General features: G+C 42.8%; 1 protein-coding gene and 1 pseudogene across 5 annotated transcripts in view; one reads left to right on the top strand and one right to left on the bottom strand.

Moving 5' to 3' along the window:
* Positions 1-1,123: 1,123 nt before the first annotated feature.
* LOC306784565 (sushi, von Willebrand factor type A, EGF and pentraxin domain-containing protein 1-like) lies at positions 1,124-9,202 on the bottom strand (annotated as a pseudogene). Its single transcript, XR_013773165.1, has 16 exons — positions 9,133-9,202; positions 8,692-8,871; positions 8,102-8,198; positions 7,928-8,004; positions 7,549-7,734; positions 7,287-7,466; positions 6,935-7,132; positions 6,490-6,566; positions 6,201-6,228; positions 4,804-4,980; positions 4,454-4,550; positions 3,710-3,786; positions 3,261-3,449; positions 2,535-2,714; positions 1,847-2,044; positions 1,124-1,188 (listed from the first exon to the last, which is right to left on the bottom strand). The product of XR_013773165.1 is annotated as a sushi, von Willebrand factor type A, EGF and pentraxin domain-containing protein 1-like (transcript).
* A 2,807-nt stretch (positions 9,203-12,009) lies between these two features.
* prkcaa (protein kinase C, alpha, a) overlaps positions 12,010-18,829 on the top strand; it is a 107,652-nt gene continuing 100,832 nt past the window's right edge. For all 4 annotated transcript variants that reach the window (XM_079279442.1, XM_079279441.1, XM_079279440.1 and 1 more), the window contains exons 1-2: positions 12,010-12,288; positions 14,204-14,235. In XM_079279442.1, coding sequence (XP_079135568.1) covers positions 12,122-12,288; positions 14,204-14,235 — 199 coding nt within the window. In that variant the 5' untranslated portion in view covers positions 12,010-12,121. The remainder of the gene's footprint in view (positions 12,289-14,203; positions 14,236-18,829) is intronic.

Below are 18,829 nucleotides of genomic sequence, written 5' to 3'. Positions count from 1 at the left end.
AAGTCGAATTTGGCTGGCTCTTAAAAGAGAGCAGCATGTCTGTTTAATCTCATGGTCAGAGGACCTATCCATCGATGATACCATGCGGATACCACACATGGACAGGCAGCATTGCCTGGGCAAGAGCCAAATGGACAATACAAGCACATACATGAATGGTGGCCAACATTGTGTGTATAAGGCTCCATATTGAAGATCACTAACTGACCTATTATATCATTGTTTAACTTTTTTGTTGCTTTAATGAGGTCAATACATACTTTACTATGCATTTCTTAGCCGTTAGCTATGCACTAAACAATGCCTAAAGGCCTACATTTTGCACTTATTAACAGTTGGCTGTGCTTTTTGCAGGTATACAGGAGGCAATACATATTATTACCCACTAATTACGACAAGGACCTTACTATCAATCGTTACCTCAATTAATAAGATATGTATTTTAATTACAGTACATTGCTTGCACAATGTAAGTGTTCATTTTAATAATAAATATGAAGTACAGATGATCAGAAAGTGAGTTTGCAAAGAAAGGCAGAAGATCATCTTGACCTGTGCATACCAGAGTAACTGGACTCGTTCGAGAAGGGAGTCTCGTATAACAGGGTGTTTGGTTAGCTCCACCATACTAAAAACTATTTTGCAAATGTGAGGCACAGGTTGGAAAGAGTTTCAGGTATAATATAGTCTCCTTGAGTAACAGAGCCTCCAAGTGAGATAAAGTGAAATGTATAACAATCCTGTATTTAATTCTTAACCAGTCAGAGAAGCTCAGTGTCTTTTGTGTTTTGATTACTGACATATCAAGAGCATCCCAACCAATCAGGAGGAGCGTAGCATGAAAGGTTTAGAAAATGTTCTTTGTCTGGATTCTGAATCCACACTCTTTGTTTTTTTTAGATCTGTATTATCCTTGTCTGCAAATCTGAAGAATAAAACACATTGTACTTCAGAAAAATTGTTTTTTTCTCAGTGTCCGGTTCCTACGAATCTATTTGTGGCTATTATTTAAAGTTCAAGAAGACTGAACAGACAGAAGAAAACCACGACAACCAGAACACACCAACACCTATTGGATATGGAAGTAGTTTAATAATATTCAGAGAAGGGATCTGCTGCTGTTTCAGCACTGTTCGATTTCTGATGGAAGTGAACTTGAATGAATGGTATAATCAACACCGCTGGGCTCTAGAAAAGAGACACACACACAGAGAACAGGTCAGAATACACTTACCATAATTGAGGTAAAGAGCCTTAACAATCAAAATGCTTCTCTTTTATAATTTAATGATCATGTCTGAAGAATATTGACCCAAAAAGCTTCCATGTGTCCTGCTGTGATTTGCTGTTCACTGCAGGGTTGAGTATAAATAGGTCTGATGGGAAGTGTAGCTGCTCCAAGTGATGTGTCAATTGATATGACCAAGCCAGGTGATAACTTGTAGGAGACTGTAAATATGCCCTGGCATTTCATTTTTTTCAAATGTATGACATAATGAGAATAATTTATTGTTATTACCAAGTACTAATTGGGGAAATATGAATTGGGATAAATAGGGAATAAAAACTGTACTTTTGAACCAAGAGGACAATCACTTGTCTTGTCTGATATGTTTTTGATATAGTTTTTAAAACACTGTTTCTTCAAATCTTGTTAGAAAATAGATGTTAATACATGTTTTTATGAAAACAGTGGACACAAGCCGGCACTGCTGATGTCTTAGGTTGAGTGATAGTAAAGTAAATATGAAAAATATATTTAAAAAGTAAAAAAATAAATGAAATGGAATAAAGTAAGTCTATAGTGTTCTGGCTATTGGGTGATATGTTGTGAAATATTTCTTACCTTCAAAGCATTCAGGGATATTGAGTTTCCCATCGATGCACTGGGTTGATACTGCATAACCACATTTCCTGGCCTTGTCCATGCAGTAGACTGAGACAATCGCGCTGTGGAAGACTTTGTTCGGCTGTAGGTCTTTGATCCAGATTTTCTGTCCTTTGTATCGTATCCTTCCTTTCTGTATGCCAACACTACAAGGAGCTGTATGTGACAAGTAGAACAAACATTATATCTTATGAAAGTGTTGTTTATGTGTCCCTACAGGAAATTGAGAGTGGTTCGCTACCAATAAAAGGGAGGAGGAGTTTTTATGAGATGGCAACTGACAGTTTAGGTCAAATGCAGAGGCATTGAAATGACCATTTTAACTCTGAAAAGCATTTCCAAATGTATATACACTGATGTAATGGTCAACGCAGGCAAACAAATGAGTCACGGGATTGTAGTAAAGTTGAAAGTAAAATAAATGGAAAAAAGCTGGGATGGAATTATCAACACCAAAAGTCACAGACAGACTTGGAAAGAGGAATGCATGAATCCAAACTGAATGAAAATGTTCATATGCCAGCCTTTTTTATTGAACTAAACAGCTACAAGCATGTCTCAGGTCCTTCACCTGTCAAGATCAAGAAATGCGGCTATCGCCAGAATTTGTAATGTACAATAACGGTAATATTGGTTGCAGCCCTACCTTTGCAGGATGGCTTTTCAGACCAATTCCCATCTTGCTGACAAACAATCTGGAGGCTTCCTTCGAGTACATAGTCTCCATTGCAGCCATATTTGATCGTTTCCATGTAGTCGTAGTCTCTTGGGTCGGTGCTTGACATGTAGCCTTTGTCAATGTTCTCCGGCGCAGGGCAGGTCACCACTATAACAGGATTCATTGAATCCATTCATTAGAGAGTCTCTACGAATGAAAATGTGGCAAAACATCATATAGTCGGCCACTATCTGCTAATCATTCCAGTTAAAGTGTATTGGGAAATGTCCCCTGGAGATAATGAAAACCAGAGAGTGGAGCTATTGCATCTAATTTGTAGTGGGTCTATTCAGCACCCGGTGTTACATAGTTATTACCTTCTAGCTATACTCCCAACAGTAGAGTGAGAAAATCCCCCATATCCCCCAAAACTGTTTTGTAGTGTTGTCTTTTTTCCATGAAAGATATTTCACATTGCGCCTAATGGCCCATTATTGAAATGTTCACCAAATCTCATATTGTGTTTGTCATGTTATTATTATAATATTTTTGTTTTTGTTCTCATCATCATGCTTGTTGAAGTGTCACAATGGTATAAAACACATTTTCAGTGAAACTTTAAAGCAACGGTTGTGCTCAGTAAATACTTCTTGCAATGCCACATTAACTCTTCTTGGCGTTATCAGAGCAGCGCCTGCTCTTAAACCTTTATACCTTGACATTCAGGTGTCTTGGTCCAGTGGCCGCTGACAGTGCACTCTGCTCTTGCGTTGCCAAAAAGTACGTACGGAGGCGGACACTTGTACGTCCCTCCAATGCTGTAATTAGTGGTGTTCCCTCTGATCCTCTTGTCATAAATGATCATCCCAAACTGTGGGATCGGTGCGAGACCACAGGTCACGGCTACAAGAGAAGAGACAGAATATGCCCAATTTATATCCATAATGCATGCTTGCACTGTGTCATTTTTCAAAATGTTTCAGTTTGCATTTACAGCAGGGCAAATTGACTAATAGCTTAGTTGCGGTGTACATTTCTTGATACCAAGTAAATAGTGTTTTCACATCGGGACAGAATCATTCAATTGTGTGCCACAGAAAATCCAGTTTTATATTTTCTTGTTTATTGTCTGGTCTTGCAGAAGGATGTAATGGTTTACATACGCTTGCACTCTGGCACTGTTGTGCTCCATGTTCCATTAGCAAGACACACAGCAGCACGGTCTCCAGTCAAGGTGTACCTGTGCAGAGCAGCCAGATCATTTCAGTTCATGCTTAGATTGCAAATAAATACACGAAACACATGATGGTTGTCTTAAAGGAACAGTGGATTTGGTGCCATCTAGCGGTAAGGTTGCAGATTGCAACCAACTGAAACTTCTACCGTGTGCCAAGCGAGTCGGAGAACTACGCTACTTGACAGAAAAACAGGGATGGCCCTATTTGGAGCCAGGGTTTGGTTCTGGGCTGCTGAAAAGGACCTGCTCCGTATGTAGCTCTGTTTGTTGTGTGTGCTGATGCTTAAACAGTCAAAATTCAGGACTCAAAAGTACATGGGCAATTGATCGTGATGACACTATGTGTAAACCTCAGGGCACAAAGGACGTCTGCACACTGTAATGCACAAATAAATGGTTTATTCCTCTTATTCCCTTTCAAGTAGATCAAAACGTTGCCTGACTGTGCAGACTGTTAAGTATTGTGTGTGTGTATATGCACACACTTGCTCCCTCTTACTCTTAACTTGTCAATGTTGGCAAAACAGATCTCATAGAGATGAAATATTTTAATTTATTCAAAAGGCCTGCCATTTTGCATTTGTAAAAATGCCACCAGTGTATTGGGGACAGCAAGGTGGCGGAAAGAGCGAATGACACGATGAAATTCAACAGGATGTTGTTGCTTTACCCTTCATCACACGTATAGTTAATCGTACTCTGGAACACGGTATCCTCATAGTACAATTCTCCATGAGACAATGGATCAGGATAGGGACACCGTTTTGCTGCAGGAGGGAAAACAGTACAGAGAACATGTGTGAATTGAGGGCTTTGCTATTCAGTTGTTCTGTTACGAATAATGCAAAACACAAATACCAATAATATTATAGATGAGGGTACAATAATCACAATCAAATTCTCCCCGAAATGTATTCAAGCATTGCATTTTTCTATGCCACATCATAAATAATCATAGTAAAATTTAATTGAAGTGTATACATTTGACCCCAACTTCTCACTAGAGTAATGGAGACCCACGTATGCACATTAATCTGGTTTTCGTCCATTCTCCACTGCCACCGCAAACAATCTTCCGAGGGCCCGACACGGTGGTGTGTCCCTGTTTACAGGACAGCGTTAACTCCACACCGGGCCTGAAGTACCTCTGGAGCCCATCCGTGTCAATGGTGGCAGCCAGCTTAGGCCTGGAACACACTGCAAGGACAAACGGTTTTAATGATGATTATGTACAGACCCCGTTAACTACCTGGACGTTAATATTCCAATCGATTCGATTAATACAAATGAACCAGCCTCAAAGCATGACAAGCGAATGAACATGGGCACCTCAGGAGTTACACATTCAGTCTGATCTTGAAAGCCATGTGTGTGTCTCATGTGCTGAGCCTGAAATAGAAGGAATGTGTGTGCACGTGTAGTTATATACTCTATTTGTAGTTTAGTTATCATATAATTACAATCCTGTTTTTTGTTCATCTACTGGAAGTTGATTATTCTGAAGGAGTGTATTACTAGGGCTTTACTTGGTCCACCTTTCTGAAATAGGGTTAACTCTATTGCACGTTGATGTTGACGATTTAAACAGTATGACTGGCAACGCTGGCATCATTTGACAGGAAGCAAGTCGCAGAAACTTAACAAAAAATACTAAATCAAATTTTGTAGCAAAGATTACAGTGTATTTCATAGAGACAGAACACATTTTGTCCCCTGTCAGCTTCACAACATATTGAAACAAACCATCTCAAACAGCAAATGAAGTGACATGATTGCCTTGTATGCCTCCAAAACTGAACATGGTCATTACTACTTTAAGTAAATGCCTTCAGAATCCGTTTCTTGTAACATTACCTGACGCTAAAGCCATGAAAACAGCAAAGGCATGACTGTGAATGCATGCAGTTCGAGCCTTGTAAAGGTTAAGAAAGTATAAGAAACAAAAGCAAATACCATTGTCTTGTTCGGATGTAACGGTGGTGAAATATACAAATGGACACAGCAGAATCAAAGCCAGCATGCGGCCCATCCTTTGTAGAAATGTACAGACGCTCCTCTGTTCTTTCCTGTGGTCTCTGCTTCAAAACACTGGATCTCTGTCCCCTCTTCCACTGCTGTAAACAGATAAGAGCAGCATGAAGTAACTGCTCACTGGTGATCCTTGTTTTGTCCTCTGCTTCTTTCTTTTTTTCTGCTTGAGTTTTGCAATAACAGATCGTAATCCTCTTTACTGGAAGTGAAAAGCTCCAGCAGGGGACTTTCCCTTGTTGCTGCAATATTCTGAAACTCTATTTGGCCCCATTTAGCTGTTGCTCAAATCATATTAAAGAGTAGAAATGCATCAAAACAGAACAACCGAATTTCGGTTATGAGGTGTAAGAATGTTTATTTCCAGAAAAGTCCCTTTCACACCCCACCATTAATGTTTGTGACGTGCTTGGTGCACTTTGCAACACATGAAAGAAAAGAAAAACGCCTCTTACAGAGTAGATGTGTAGCGAGGGCAATTGACAATGCAATCTCAGCACAAATATAGAGATTACATTATTTTATTAATAATGCCTTTATTATTAGCTGATAATGACAGGCACAAGAATACAAGTGGCACCTGTCTCTGTAGTGTGGTCCAACTATTGGTGGTATGCAAGTATTCTGTCAGTGTACATGGGTTTCCGGTCATCCTGTTCAAAGTTATGCAGGTCTTGCAGGGGGTGAAGCAGCACACATTGTGATTTCTGATGGAAGGGTTTTAGCCCTTACGGTGTACTCCACCTTGCCCGGTTCTAAAGGCAAGACAAACAAAGGCAGATGTATTACAGCAATCATCGAATGCATTGCTGCATGGAAACATCATGGGCTTCTCCAAAGTCATGAAATGAGTGATCTGATTTATTGTGCCCAAACTCAGCTTTGAGTCAAATATCAAGAACCTGTCCTGGTCTAATCTTTACTGTTATCCTTGCTGTTGAGTAGTGTACTCATTACAGTATATACACAATGCTTACCCCTGCTTATTAAACATCACAGTTCAAGTTTCATCTAGCATTAAAAACAAGTTGGGTTCAAGGTTTTGTATCTGTACAAGTGTTCATGGTGCCTGCATTTATAATCTAAAAGAGTTTTGAATTAGATTTAGCTGTCAGGAACTCACCCACAAAGCACTCTGGGATGGGGAGGGTCCCATCGTTACAGGTGCTGACCACAGGGTAGCCACACCTCTCCGCTCTGTTCAGACAATAGAAGACGACATGTTCTCCATGGAGGACTCTGTTGGGTTTCAGGTCTGCGATCCAGAGCTTCTTGGCATTGTAGAAGATACGGCCTCTTTTGATGCCAACTGCGCAGGGAGCTGGATGGCAAAAGCTCATTTTAAGTAACCAAGGGGCTGGAGACTCTCTCGACTTGTGTACGGAAAACTTGTGGTTTACTAATCGACTGCTGGTGTAGAATCATGAATACATGAGTTTAGCCTGAGATTAGTTTTCGAGATCGTATTTTCTCACCTCTGCAAACTGGCTTGGAAGACCAGTTTCCTGAGTTTTGGCACTCTATCTCAGCCTCTCCGTCCAGAATATGATGCTCATTGCAGGCATACTTAACCTTCTCCTTGTAGCCATGTTGTCTCATCACAGCGAAGGTGATGAAGCCATTTGGTATCGCTGGTGGGATGGTGCAGCTCACCTCTGGGATGATCACAAAGGTGAGGAGGCGTTATTTAGCAGTTAGAAGGATGGCCAAAGAACGCGGAGAACACGGTCTGCGCACCTCGGCACACCGGTGGCTCAGCTGCACTTCCATCAGCCATGCAGGATCCCCTCTCAAAACTTGGTGCCATACGTTGGTTACACTCGTATGTCCAGCCTTGCCCATACATGGTGGTGCTTCCAGCAACTGGTTTATCAAAGGCAATCCTTCCATCTCTAGGTGGCTTGGGCAGTGGACAGTTCACGGCTGTAAGAAGAAAAACGATCAGGATAGAACTCCGCTGCAATATACGAAAAAAGAATCTCTCTTACACAATAAACAAGTGCATCAATAAACAAATAGAAGTCCAGCTTCCTTAAAAGCCTTTGGATGTTTCGCTTGCTCTCTATTGGACACAAAGTCTGTTACCATTTCCACTGCATATATTTTCCTCCAGTACCTTTTCAGAGAGGCGGTGGATTGTTCCAGGTACCATCATGTAAACAGCTGCTCTCATTGGCTCCTTGCATGACGTACCTGACAAAGTTCACATCATTCTCGTATATAGTACTGTAAACACACCTTATGAACTGTAAAGTGACTTCATTTTTTTTTTTATCTCAATCAATCTTACCCGTCATCACATGTGTAGTTAAGCACACTCTTGAATGGAGCTTCTGTCCTCCCCATCGCTAATGGCTGCAGAGGTTGAGGGATTGGGCACATCTTGGCTGCAGAAGAGATGGTTCAATACTACTGTATATGCACACATCGTAGAAGCACCAAAATGTGAGTCACTGGAATATTTTTAAGGTCAGACTATATCAGACTAAATCAGACTATATAATACTGATATCCCTGTATTTTGATAAAACTGCTGAAAATCCTTATTTTGCACATGTATTTTGAAATTGGTTGTTTCCTGGTCGATATATTCTGAAGAAAGCTGGACATCATGGAGTAAAATGAATCCTGCACATTGGGAAAAGATTTCTCTGGGGTTCATGATTTTTCTTTTCTTTTTTGTTTCAGGTTAGCAGAAGCCTAATACACAAGTAAACTTTTTCTCCCGCCTTGCTCACACCTTCTACTTTTAGATGGTTGAAACAATTTAAGAATTACAGCTGTTCTAGTATTGCACTGCTGCATTGCTCTGGGAAAGAGGAGAAACACTGCATTGTTATGATGTCGTAGAGTGGGAGTCCAACACCTCAGTAAACTCACGGGAGCATGCCAGGTCTGACCGTGTCCATTGTCCTGTGCCGGTACAGGTCATCCTTCGAGGGGTCGCTGTCGACGGCAAGTACCCCCTTTCACATGTGGGGGTCACCTCCTCTCCCAGCTCATACAGACGTTTTAGGGTCGAATCCTCAATCCCGTCGGTGACAAAAGGACGGCCACACACTGGACCAGAAATATAATTGAACAAATACACAAGGATTCACAGGAATAATGGTCAACAACAGTACGCAGTGTAGATTAGAATGTCAGGGATTGCTGTAAAAGTTGTGCACACGTTTGATACGTTTGATGCAAACTTGCACAAAAGATACATTAGACAAGAAAATGCAAAAAAAGAACAGTGATTAAAAGTCAGAAATATTTGCAGCACATGACAAAAAGCACAAAATAAACGAATAAAGCGATCACCCTGCTCTATTTTACCGTTCTTGGATGTTACTGTTGTGTATAAAGCCACTTGGCAAAGGACCAGCAAAGCCAACGGCGGAGCCATCTTCTCGGGAGTGAAGTCTTCTCAGTGGAGACAGCATGAGGGCTGCTGCTGGGTAAACGGGCCCCTCATAGCCCGCTCCAATCAGATGCCAGTACAAGCTCCTATTGATTGAGCACAAAGGTCTTAACCCCTATTTACCCAGAGCTGGTCGATAACCTTGATTTGGTACAAGAAGCCGGCAGCATGGCATTTGAACTCATAAATAATGAGGGAGAGACTCCCAAGACACTGTACAAACACACACATGCATGAACACACGCACACACACACACACTCATATATAAACCATGTGTTGTACTTTTTAGCAATGTGCAATGGCTGTTTGCTCTAATGAAGCAGAGAAACAGCGCTGTGTATGTAGCCTACTCGAGTTGGGGTTTACAAATAGTTGCTTTTTGTTTAAGTTAGAAACATTTAAGAAGTACAGGTTTATAGAAAGTTGAAGAAAAGAAGGTAATTTACTAAAAAAAAGACAGAAAAACTGTGACCTGCAGAACCATAATCACTGAAATGATGCAATACCTAACTAGGTCAAAGGATTTGTTGAGAGGTAATACTACTGCTGGTTTAATAGGCAGACCGGCTTCATTATTTGAATGAAATACACATCATGTCACTGACGGATAAAAAAGCTCTTGTTCTTTCTCTTAAGCGATGGATGTTTTAGATTGACTTGAGCCCAAAATCACATGCTTTCCGTGAAGGTTTCCCATCTGGCTCATCTAATCCGATATAATTTGCAAATATTTGTCTTTTGCATGAGAGGGGTGGAGATGGTGAGGCTGCTCTGCTGGTCAGTGAACCTGAGGGGATTGGTAAAGTTTCAGAGATAGCAAGTAGGTCAAAAGAGCTGGTGAACTGTGAGGCAGCTGTGAGCAAATTCTCCAAAATGGTCACGAATTGCATTCCAGCTGAAACACCAACCACCTGCAGCAGTGTGTGTGTGAACGAGGAATCCAGTTGGAGGCATATTCATAACAGCAAGAGATTTTTAAGAACAATCGAGACAATGAAGCACATTATCAGAGACAAACCGCTTAAATGGAAACTAAAACCATCTGGTTTTTGTTTTATAAATTGTGGTTTTAAAGGACTAGATCCACGGCAGTGTTTGTGAACATGTGGAAAGATGGAGACAGTATCTACAGTGGTGATCTCATCATTATCCCATGTTTTCTCTGTGTAAAGCAACAATTAATTATGAAGAGGTTGCTCTTTTATTATAGATGCATCACAAACACGTCCAGGCGGAGTATTGTGAAACACATGAACACAAAACAAGTCGAAGCGACTCAAACACAACATTAACTGGATCTGTATATGCGCTAATGTCGCCGAACTGAGCACTTGTTGACACCTATTTCTGCAGAGCGGTTATACATGTGTAATACGCCATGTTTCCACACGATGACGCTCTCCATCCAAAATTCCTGAAGCGGGACGAGGGGCCCCTTCCCGAAGCGGGCCCTGCTCGGATGCGTGACATCAGCCAGATTGAAAAGGAGGAAGCGGTGAGGAGCAGCGTCAAGTTACACAAAGATATGGCCGACTCGGACCACGAGAAGGAAGTGTGTCTTAGAAATAAAACAGCTTAAAGTGGGTTTTAAAGACAGAAGCGTGCTCCCTCTGGCGTTTGGATTGACTGTTTGAAGGGTATTGCTCCACAGGCTTGGAACTTGGATGATATGCAAAGGACATCTGCTAATTTGGCCAAAAACCCATTGTTTTAACATCCACTACAGACTTCATCAGAAATGATCTTGCAATTCAGAGATTCCTGTTTATGACTTGAAGGTTGCTAGTTCAATTCCTCCAAGGAGCTGAACTTGTGAATATGATCTACAGTACCTTTTAACAGTAGAATACTTAATATGCAGAAATGTTTCATGTGTTCTCTCTGATGAAGGTTGGTGGCTGTCGCTTTCATGTATTGTTTGACAGCAAATGCATCACGAAGCCCTTTGTGAGATTAAAGGCGGCACTGCACAGATACAGGGCTACACTGAGGACACTTGTGTATTTTATACACTCGGTTGCCAGTTTATTAGTGAATGCAGCCCAAAGCCCTGTAATAAATCCTACCTTCACAAAGGTTATAGAACTGTTAAGAGATGTGTTGTTTCAACTTTATGGCCTGTGGTTTGTGGTGCTGTTGCCTAATACTGAGAGGTGAATATTTTTTCTAATTTATTTGATACAAATGGGATGCATGCTCAAACACAGCCTTTAACAATTCAACAATAACAGATCATTTTATATATGATCATAAAATCAACATAATTTATTGCAGGACATCTCTTTTATGTTGCACAGTTGCTGGTGTAGACTAATTCCTGCACAAAAAAAAGGCTTGACCATAATATTGATTAACATTAATATTTAGGAACAAATTACCCATACAAATTATTTGTTTTGTATTGATCCAATCAGGTCCAGTTCAGCAGCTGAATTAAGCAGCTGAATGAAGCCTTCAGGATTAAGAATCCTCTTCACAATACGCTACAACGTTTTCCACGACTGCAACTCATGCCCTCGGAAAGCTATTTATAAAATCAGAGCTACTGTCTTGCTTATCAACTTTGCTGTCACTTTTCAACAAAGTGTAGTCATGGGCATGCACTATCTTGGTGTGAAATGTGTAGCAGTTTTCTTTTGTAGAAAACAGAAAATACTTTTATTTCGAAGGTACGGACCGGATGTAGAACTTTCCCGCTGTGGCTAGCTTGGCAGCGTGCTGAGCTGTCAGTGGAGTCGGCAGGCAGGGAAAGCCCTCAGACAGTAAGTACAGTGTCTCCGGTGAAGACCGACGCCCCGCGCTCTGCTGGCTCGACACTGAAGGCTGCGCCTCTAAACGGACCGGGAAACACTTCAAGACAGCAAGACCGAAGCTGTAGCGTTGCGTTGTTTGTAAGGGAGGACATGGCTGATGTAGATTCAAACGAGTCGGCCACCGCAGACGTGGCGAACAGGTTCGCTCGCAAAGGTGCTCTGAGGCAAAAAAACGTCCACGAAGTGAAGAACCACAAATTCACAGCCAGGTTCTTCAAGCAGCCGACTTTCTGCAGCCACTGCACCGACTTCATCTGGTAAGCCTCCCGTCTCCCGCCTCCACCCCCCCCTCTCCTGACTGCTGCTGCCTGTTGCATATGGTAGCTTCAGTCGAGTATGCTCGATGATGCAACACAACTTCATGCTAACTTTCCCCTTCTTAATCATGCGACCTGCACTTCTCCTGCAAGACTTGAAGTGACCGGACACGGGTGTCAGAAAGTCGTCAGGGTTTTTTTTCTCCCGAGTGGATTTTCCTCCAGGGAACCCACTTTTTGAGATTTTGTCCCAAGCAACCCCATATGGGAGGAGTTAGTTATTCTGTTGTTTATGTTATTAGTGTGGCGCTGGCATAATAAGTGTTTGCAGGAGAGGGAGTTACACTTATGTTTAGGGTTGTGGTTTTAGAATACATTCTGTAAGTGTGGGGGGAAAAAGAAACCCAGTGGGAAACAGGGAATTTAAAGCAGCAATTTTCATCTTTGTGTGACTAAGTGGCCCCAGTAACCCCTTTGTGAGAACATCAATGTTGCACAACCAGAAATGGATACATTTCTGCATTAGTGGCAATGTGTCAGTCTCGAGAGGCAACTGTTAAAGTCTACTTTTCTTGTTGTCTTCCCCCACCGCATTGCTGCTGTGAAAGTGCTTAGATTGGACCTGATTAAAGTCTTTGGATGACTAACATGTTCCCCCTTCCTGGCATTGAGTCGAGCCTTCCATCCTGTTTCTATTTTTTTTCACTGTAGGGGAACAAATGGAGCATGTGCTGCTAAAAAGCTCTGGTGTTGCTGCTCACTGGCTGGATTTTAAGGAGACGTTTTGAGAGTACGCGGTAGTTTACCGTCCTGTGCTCTTCCAGGTGCGAGTGTCATCTCAGGCCCTTTATTGCTGGTGGTGTTCCAGCATGACCTTTGACCTACCAACACTCACTCCTTGGCAAAACAAAAGCTCAACACAAAACTTTGAGGCAACATCCTGTTGCTCAGCTTTCCAGATTTCAGAAGGGAGCCTCTTCATGCAAGTTGTGCGTTTGTGCTTTGTAATCGGTTCATATTTTAGTATTTATCTCACAGTTTTTCAGCTGTTGAGTCTCTATTTTTTATTTGGCAAGGCAAGGCAAGTTTATTTGTATAGCACATTTCAACAACAAGGTAATTCAAAGTGCTTCACATAAAACCATTAAAAGCATCAAAACATAAGGCAAAAGAGAAGGAGATTTAAAAACAATTAAAGAATTTTATTAATTTGTTAATTAATTCATTTATTAATATTAATTTGTTTCTGTCCTGGCAATGTGATTAAAATGAAATCCTTTGACAGCAGTAGAGGATACACTGTATGGCCAAAGGTATGTAGGCTTTCTATGATATTTTGGAACCAGGCTGCAGGGAATTGTTGCCATTCAGCCGCGATAGCATCCGTGAGGCCGACAATGATGTCGGCCGGTAAGCCACGGCTTACCGGGCCGGCGGTGTTTCTGTTCATCCCAAAGATGCTGGATGGGGTTGAAGTCAGGGCTTCGCACGGCCAGTCAAGTTACAAATGGGGCAAACTCAGAAATGTGACTCTTTATGAACCCTGCTGTTGGGCCTTCTCTGAAGCACACCCCTTTCTGAAATATCACTGTATTCTTGAGCATTGATGTGTTACCTCATTTGAACTAAGGGGCCTTTCCCAAATCATGAAAGACGCGGGAGTGTCCACTTATTTTCGGTGTGGCGTGTCGCTACAGGAGTCGTTGAGAGTATGATGTCTTCCGAAATACATTTTATTGTGGCGATGACAATAAATGCTACCAGCAAAATATGAAAATGTCCAACAGCAGAAGCACATGATGAAACACCCCGCTTCTGGTGTGAATGAATGAATGAACGGATTTTCTGTGTTGGTGTATGTGTGAGTGAGAAAGTGTAAAACAACCATTTAATTCAGTCTTCTTTACTTTCACAGGGGGTTTGGAAAACAAGGATTCCAGTGCCAAGGTAAATGCATAACTGCCTGACATCTGACATCATCCACATGTAACGAGACCCTGACCACGCGTGTGTATGAGACATGTAGAGTGTGTTAAGTGTGTTAAGCGTAGGCATTTGGCTGCTTACGTTACAGTCATTTAGGTGACGCTCTTATCCAACGCGACTTAGAGGGTGCAATTTTGGGGTTAAGTGTCTTGCTCAAGGACGCATCAACATGCGACTCGCCGAGCATGGAACCGCCGATCCTCTGATTGGAGGACGGCTCTTTCTCTCCACTTTGCTCGCCACGGTCGCCCACGCTTCTCTCACTCCTTCATTTGATAAGTCTGAACATGTACTCTGACCGGTGGAACATACTGTATCTAAATCAGGTGGCCTGAATGAAATGAGCCTAGAACAACATTGTGTGGTTTTTTAAATTATTATTTAGCAAGCAGCGTAGAACCAGAGGGCGGCGTGCTGTTTGTCTGTTATGGGGTCGAGTTCTTTTTGAGCTTTTCGCATGGTGCTGACTTTCATTGAAAATGTTAATTAACACAGTGGTAATTGGAATTGAATGCGCAATTCAGCGGTTTATCTATCAATAAAGTGCCTCCTAATAAGTGAAGCTTTTTAATTAAAAAGAGACGAATGAAAGTGTGTTTGTTTGTTGTAAACGATGTGAGCTGAATGACAGGTGAGGCTGTTTTTTGACCCCTCTATGTGGGATTACGGACACATCAAGTTCCCCACGTCGGCCCCCCCCAAATCAAAAGCATCACTGAAGGTGGATTTCCCATCAAGCCGCCATGTTGAGCTTCAGCATGCACCGACTCTCAGAATTCCTCATCTAATGTGGAAACGTTGGGGCTTGCCAAAGTCGGACTCTGATGGAGAGTGCCCAGGTAACGGTGCAGATGATGTTAAGCTGATGTTGCACTAAGACACAAAGTCTTTCATGTTGTTTTAGCGCTTAACAAAAAAAAGATTACAAACGTCAGCCTTCAGTATGGCCGTCGCTGATCTGGAGCTGCTGCAGTACTGCTTGTGATCAGATCTCATCTGTAGCAAGTGTGTTGAAAGTGTGACATATTTCACCAGAGTAGAAAAGAAAGCATCCAGCGAATGACTTGATTGGAGAACCCGGGCTCCGTAATGACTCAGTCCAAGGTGTCGGAGTGTTGACAGCCTAACATGTTTATGCATAATTATCGTCGGCGTGTCCCCCCCCCCCCCACTTCTTCCTCAGCTTTACCAGCGCGTTGTCATGTTCGTCCTGCCTCGTTTTAACCGCTGCATGCTTTTCACAGAGGAGACGATGAGCTGAAGGATTAGCAGGACGTCAGAGAGACGGTGGGAGCTCAAAAACTGACCGCTCCTTCTTCTTCCACCATAAATAATGCGCGCCTTATCAAGATGAAGGCCATTGGTTACACTGCAGCTATTCAAAAAGAGAAAGTAGCCTCGCCTTCATTCAGCCAAACATATTCACAGCGAGCGACATGCTTCTGTCGGCCACTGAGCATCCCTCTTTAAGTGTTTGGGGGGTCAAGTGCCTTCTGAAGAGACACCCCCTATGGAGAGAAGTGTTTGTGGAATATTCATTCCTTGCTCCAGATTGTCTCGCTAATCCAGGATTTATGCCACTAGGTGACTTTTCGAAACAGGAGGGAGATGGTATCTTGACAGCGTCGATCCTATTTCAGATTTCATTCACAACAAGTTTTTTTTTTTACTCCATTTAACGAGATATGAAGCAGGGAATCTTGATTTAAGCCTGTTTACCTTTATACCGCGACGTGGGCCTGCACGGACGGCCCGTGAACTACGAGCGCCGAGTTCCAAAAATCCAGTGGTGCTGCGACAACCTGTGAAGCCTTGGTGCTTCCCACACCATACGTGATGACTTCATTTTCTGTTCGTGCACCTTCGCGCCGGAGACACTGGGGCGAGCATGAACAAGGAATTAGACTCCAAAACTTTGTAGGAGTTGGAACCGGCGCTGTCCAGGTTGTGATGGGTCTGTGGTGATGTTTCCTGCCCGTTTCCTCACTCTGGACAAGTCCTGGCTGGTGGGCAGGCTTCACCCGCTAAATCCCATCAATACACAGTGTCTTCGTTTACCTCGTGCTGTGCAGTGTTTGGACAGTGCCCGGAGCATCCTAGTACACATCTGCCACCATGTCATCCCAACAAGGCCCCTGTTGACAGGCCATGGAAAGGTAAACGCCGTCCCTGTCTCTGCCGGCTGGCACACAAATTCCACTATAACTGCTTGTTGTGGTTTCATCTTTCCATGCCAATTTGCTCAAACAGCACATGCTCCTGGGACGATGTTTTTTTTTTTTTCTGCATAATCTACGCTCCGTTAGAAGCCTGGTTATAAAGCTGCAGGTTCAGCACCCTCGCAGTGTCCATGGTGGCCACAAACACGAGGCAGATTGTGCACACATAAGTGTTGACCGGTGACTGCAAGTTGTGATGAATGAAGACATCGAGACCTAATCAGCAGCCAGCATCTGAAGGCGCCACAGCTACAGCTCGGCAGATTTGTTGGTCGTACAGACAGTGATACATCGGTTCATGCTTTTATTTCTCCAGGGGGTTACACAGCCTGTAATAAAGTCCATCTGTCCATGATGGTTTATTACAATTTCAACCTCAGGTTGCCTGAGATAAGCCACGCTGATGTGTGCCTCGGCGAGTAATGCTTTTACAGTGAAATTACTGGAAGTAGTGTATCTCTGCAGTTTAGTAGCCAAGCAGCTACTTGCATTCACGAATAAAAGTTCACCAGCACATAGAGTTTGGTTGTTGATTTATTTGCCCACACACATATGGGGGAAGTGATGCAAACTTTTAACAAAAAGGGGCAGAGCCGGGGCTCCGTTTTTCAGCTCAGTTTCAGCCATGAAAGCCTCTTTTTCATGCCGTTATTTGGCCTCCAACAAATTATTCTGAGACGAAATGGCCTGTGACAGACACATGAAAGCCCTGTTGACTGTGGTCCTGGGATTCTCTTAAGCCCTGAGCCATGAGACCGCAGGCCACCCTGCTGCATCTGGCCGACTGGCCTTGCCTCGGTTCATGCCTTCCTCTCTGCTGTAAAGCGGCGGTATGCTTACAACAAAGAAACAGATTAATTGCTGACAGCTTTGATGCCAACAGCTGCATTTTGTTCACGCAGCTTTTATAGTCTCTCCATTCCTTCCAAATTTATTTTGATCTCGTTATTTTTCTCAGTATTTTCCAACTTTAACTCCTTTCATGTCTTTTTACTTGTTTCTCTGTCATTTCTTGGGCTCACAGCCATACATCTGCCCTCAGCAGTGCTCTCTGCACATGGGGCTGCTCCTTTTTTCTTCTCATTGAGTTAACATTCATCAAGATACACGATTTAGAGACCTTTTGAATGGAGCGGCGAAGAGAAGAGGCATCATGGCAAATGTGTGTGTGTTTATGAGACAGAGAGGGAAGGGGCCAAAGTTCAACTGAGGCTATATTTAGAGTTGCTCCCCGGGGACTTGAAGAGACGCACTGCAATGCATAGAGCAGGTTCTGTTCATGTCTTTAGCTGGCCAATGTGTGATTGCATAAGGGCTTCGTGGGGGACACGCACTTCTTCGGCAGTTCTGCAGATGTTAGCAACTTATTTGGAGTATGTGGAAGACAATGTTCATTGTTTCTTCCTCCTACATGAATGTGCACCCATCATACACCGCATAGGCCGTTTCATCCCAATGATCGACATGCTTTTGTTTTGTATGCATAGAAAACAGAGGTACATTCACGTATCCAGTCTAGTTGGTTCAAAAGAAAGAAAAATGGGAAAGCCAGCGCAGTAAACTGATGCAGTTAAAACAGTACAGAAACAGGTGCAAGACAATCTACTGCCCGTGAACAAAAAACTAAAATGGAATTAACCTTTAACATAAATACATTTCTAGATGCACACCGAGAGAGACTCGCACCCTGTACAAACTGCAGTCATTGCCGGTGATCAGGACCATGACCTGCATAGTGCTCCCTGCCTGAAGACATATGGCCTGTATTACGTAACGCTGCTCCAGCGAATCCCCAGCAGTAAAAGCTTGTAGGCCTAAAGCCTCCCCAGCTGTAAATGGAGCACCACCACAGATTCAGCTGTTATTTTATGTCCACACTGCCGTTTGATCTATTAGCACAAAAAACAGTCAGCATTACTGTAAAACCAACTTTAATTGGACAGCGAGCTACGATCAATGATAACTTCCATAAGCTTTGAGTTCTATAGCTGGGCGGTCTGATGAAAATGACCAGCAACAAAAACACTTTAAGTCACAATAGCTCTCAAAGATCTTGTGAACTAGGCGCTGCTCATCTTTGACTGGCTGGCCACCTCTCATGTACGGTAGTCTTCAGGTGGAGACACCAGAAACCGATCGGACGAGCACGAGCAGCAGGCTGCAGCATGACCTTACAACTAGCATATGAAGCTGAGGTGGTCTCAAGAAGGGCTCTGAGCACAGGACAAAACGTGTTTTTGGTGGTAGTCAATAGATTATTTGTTCAGTTGATTTGCAGAAGTGCATACTGTTTCACTATCGGTAAAACTGATGTGAGACGTGTTGCACAAGTTTAT

Source organism: Melanostigma gelatinosum (assembly GCF_949748355.1).
Source record: "Melanostigma gelatinosum genome assembly, chromosome: 11".
NCBI lineage: Eukaryota > Metazoa > Chordata > Actinopteri > Perciformes > Zoarcidae > Melanostigma > Melanostigma gelatinosum.
The sequence above is the reverse complement of the archived record's forward strand: the minus strand, read 5'-3'. Positions and strand labels throughout refer to the sequence as shown.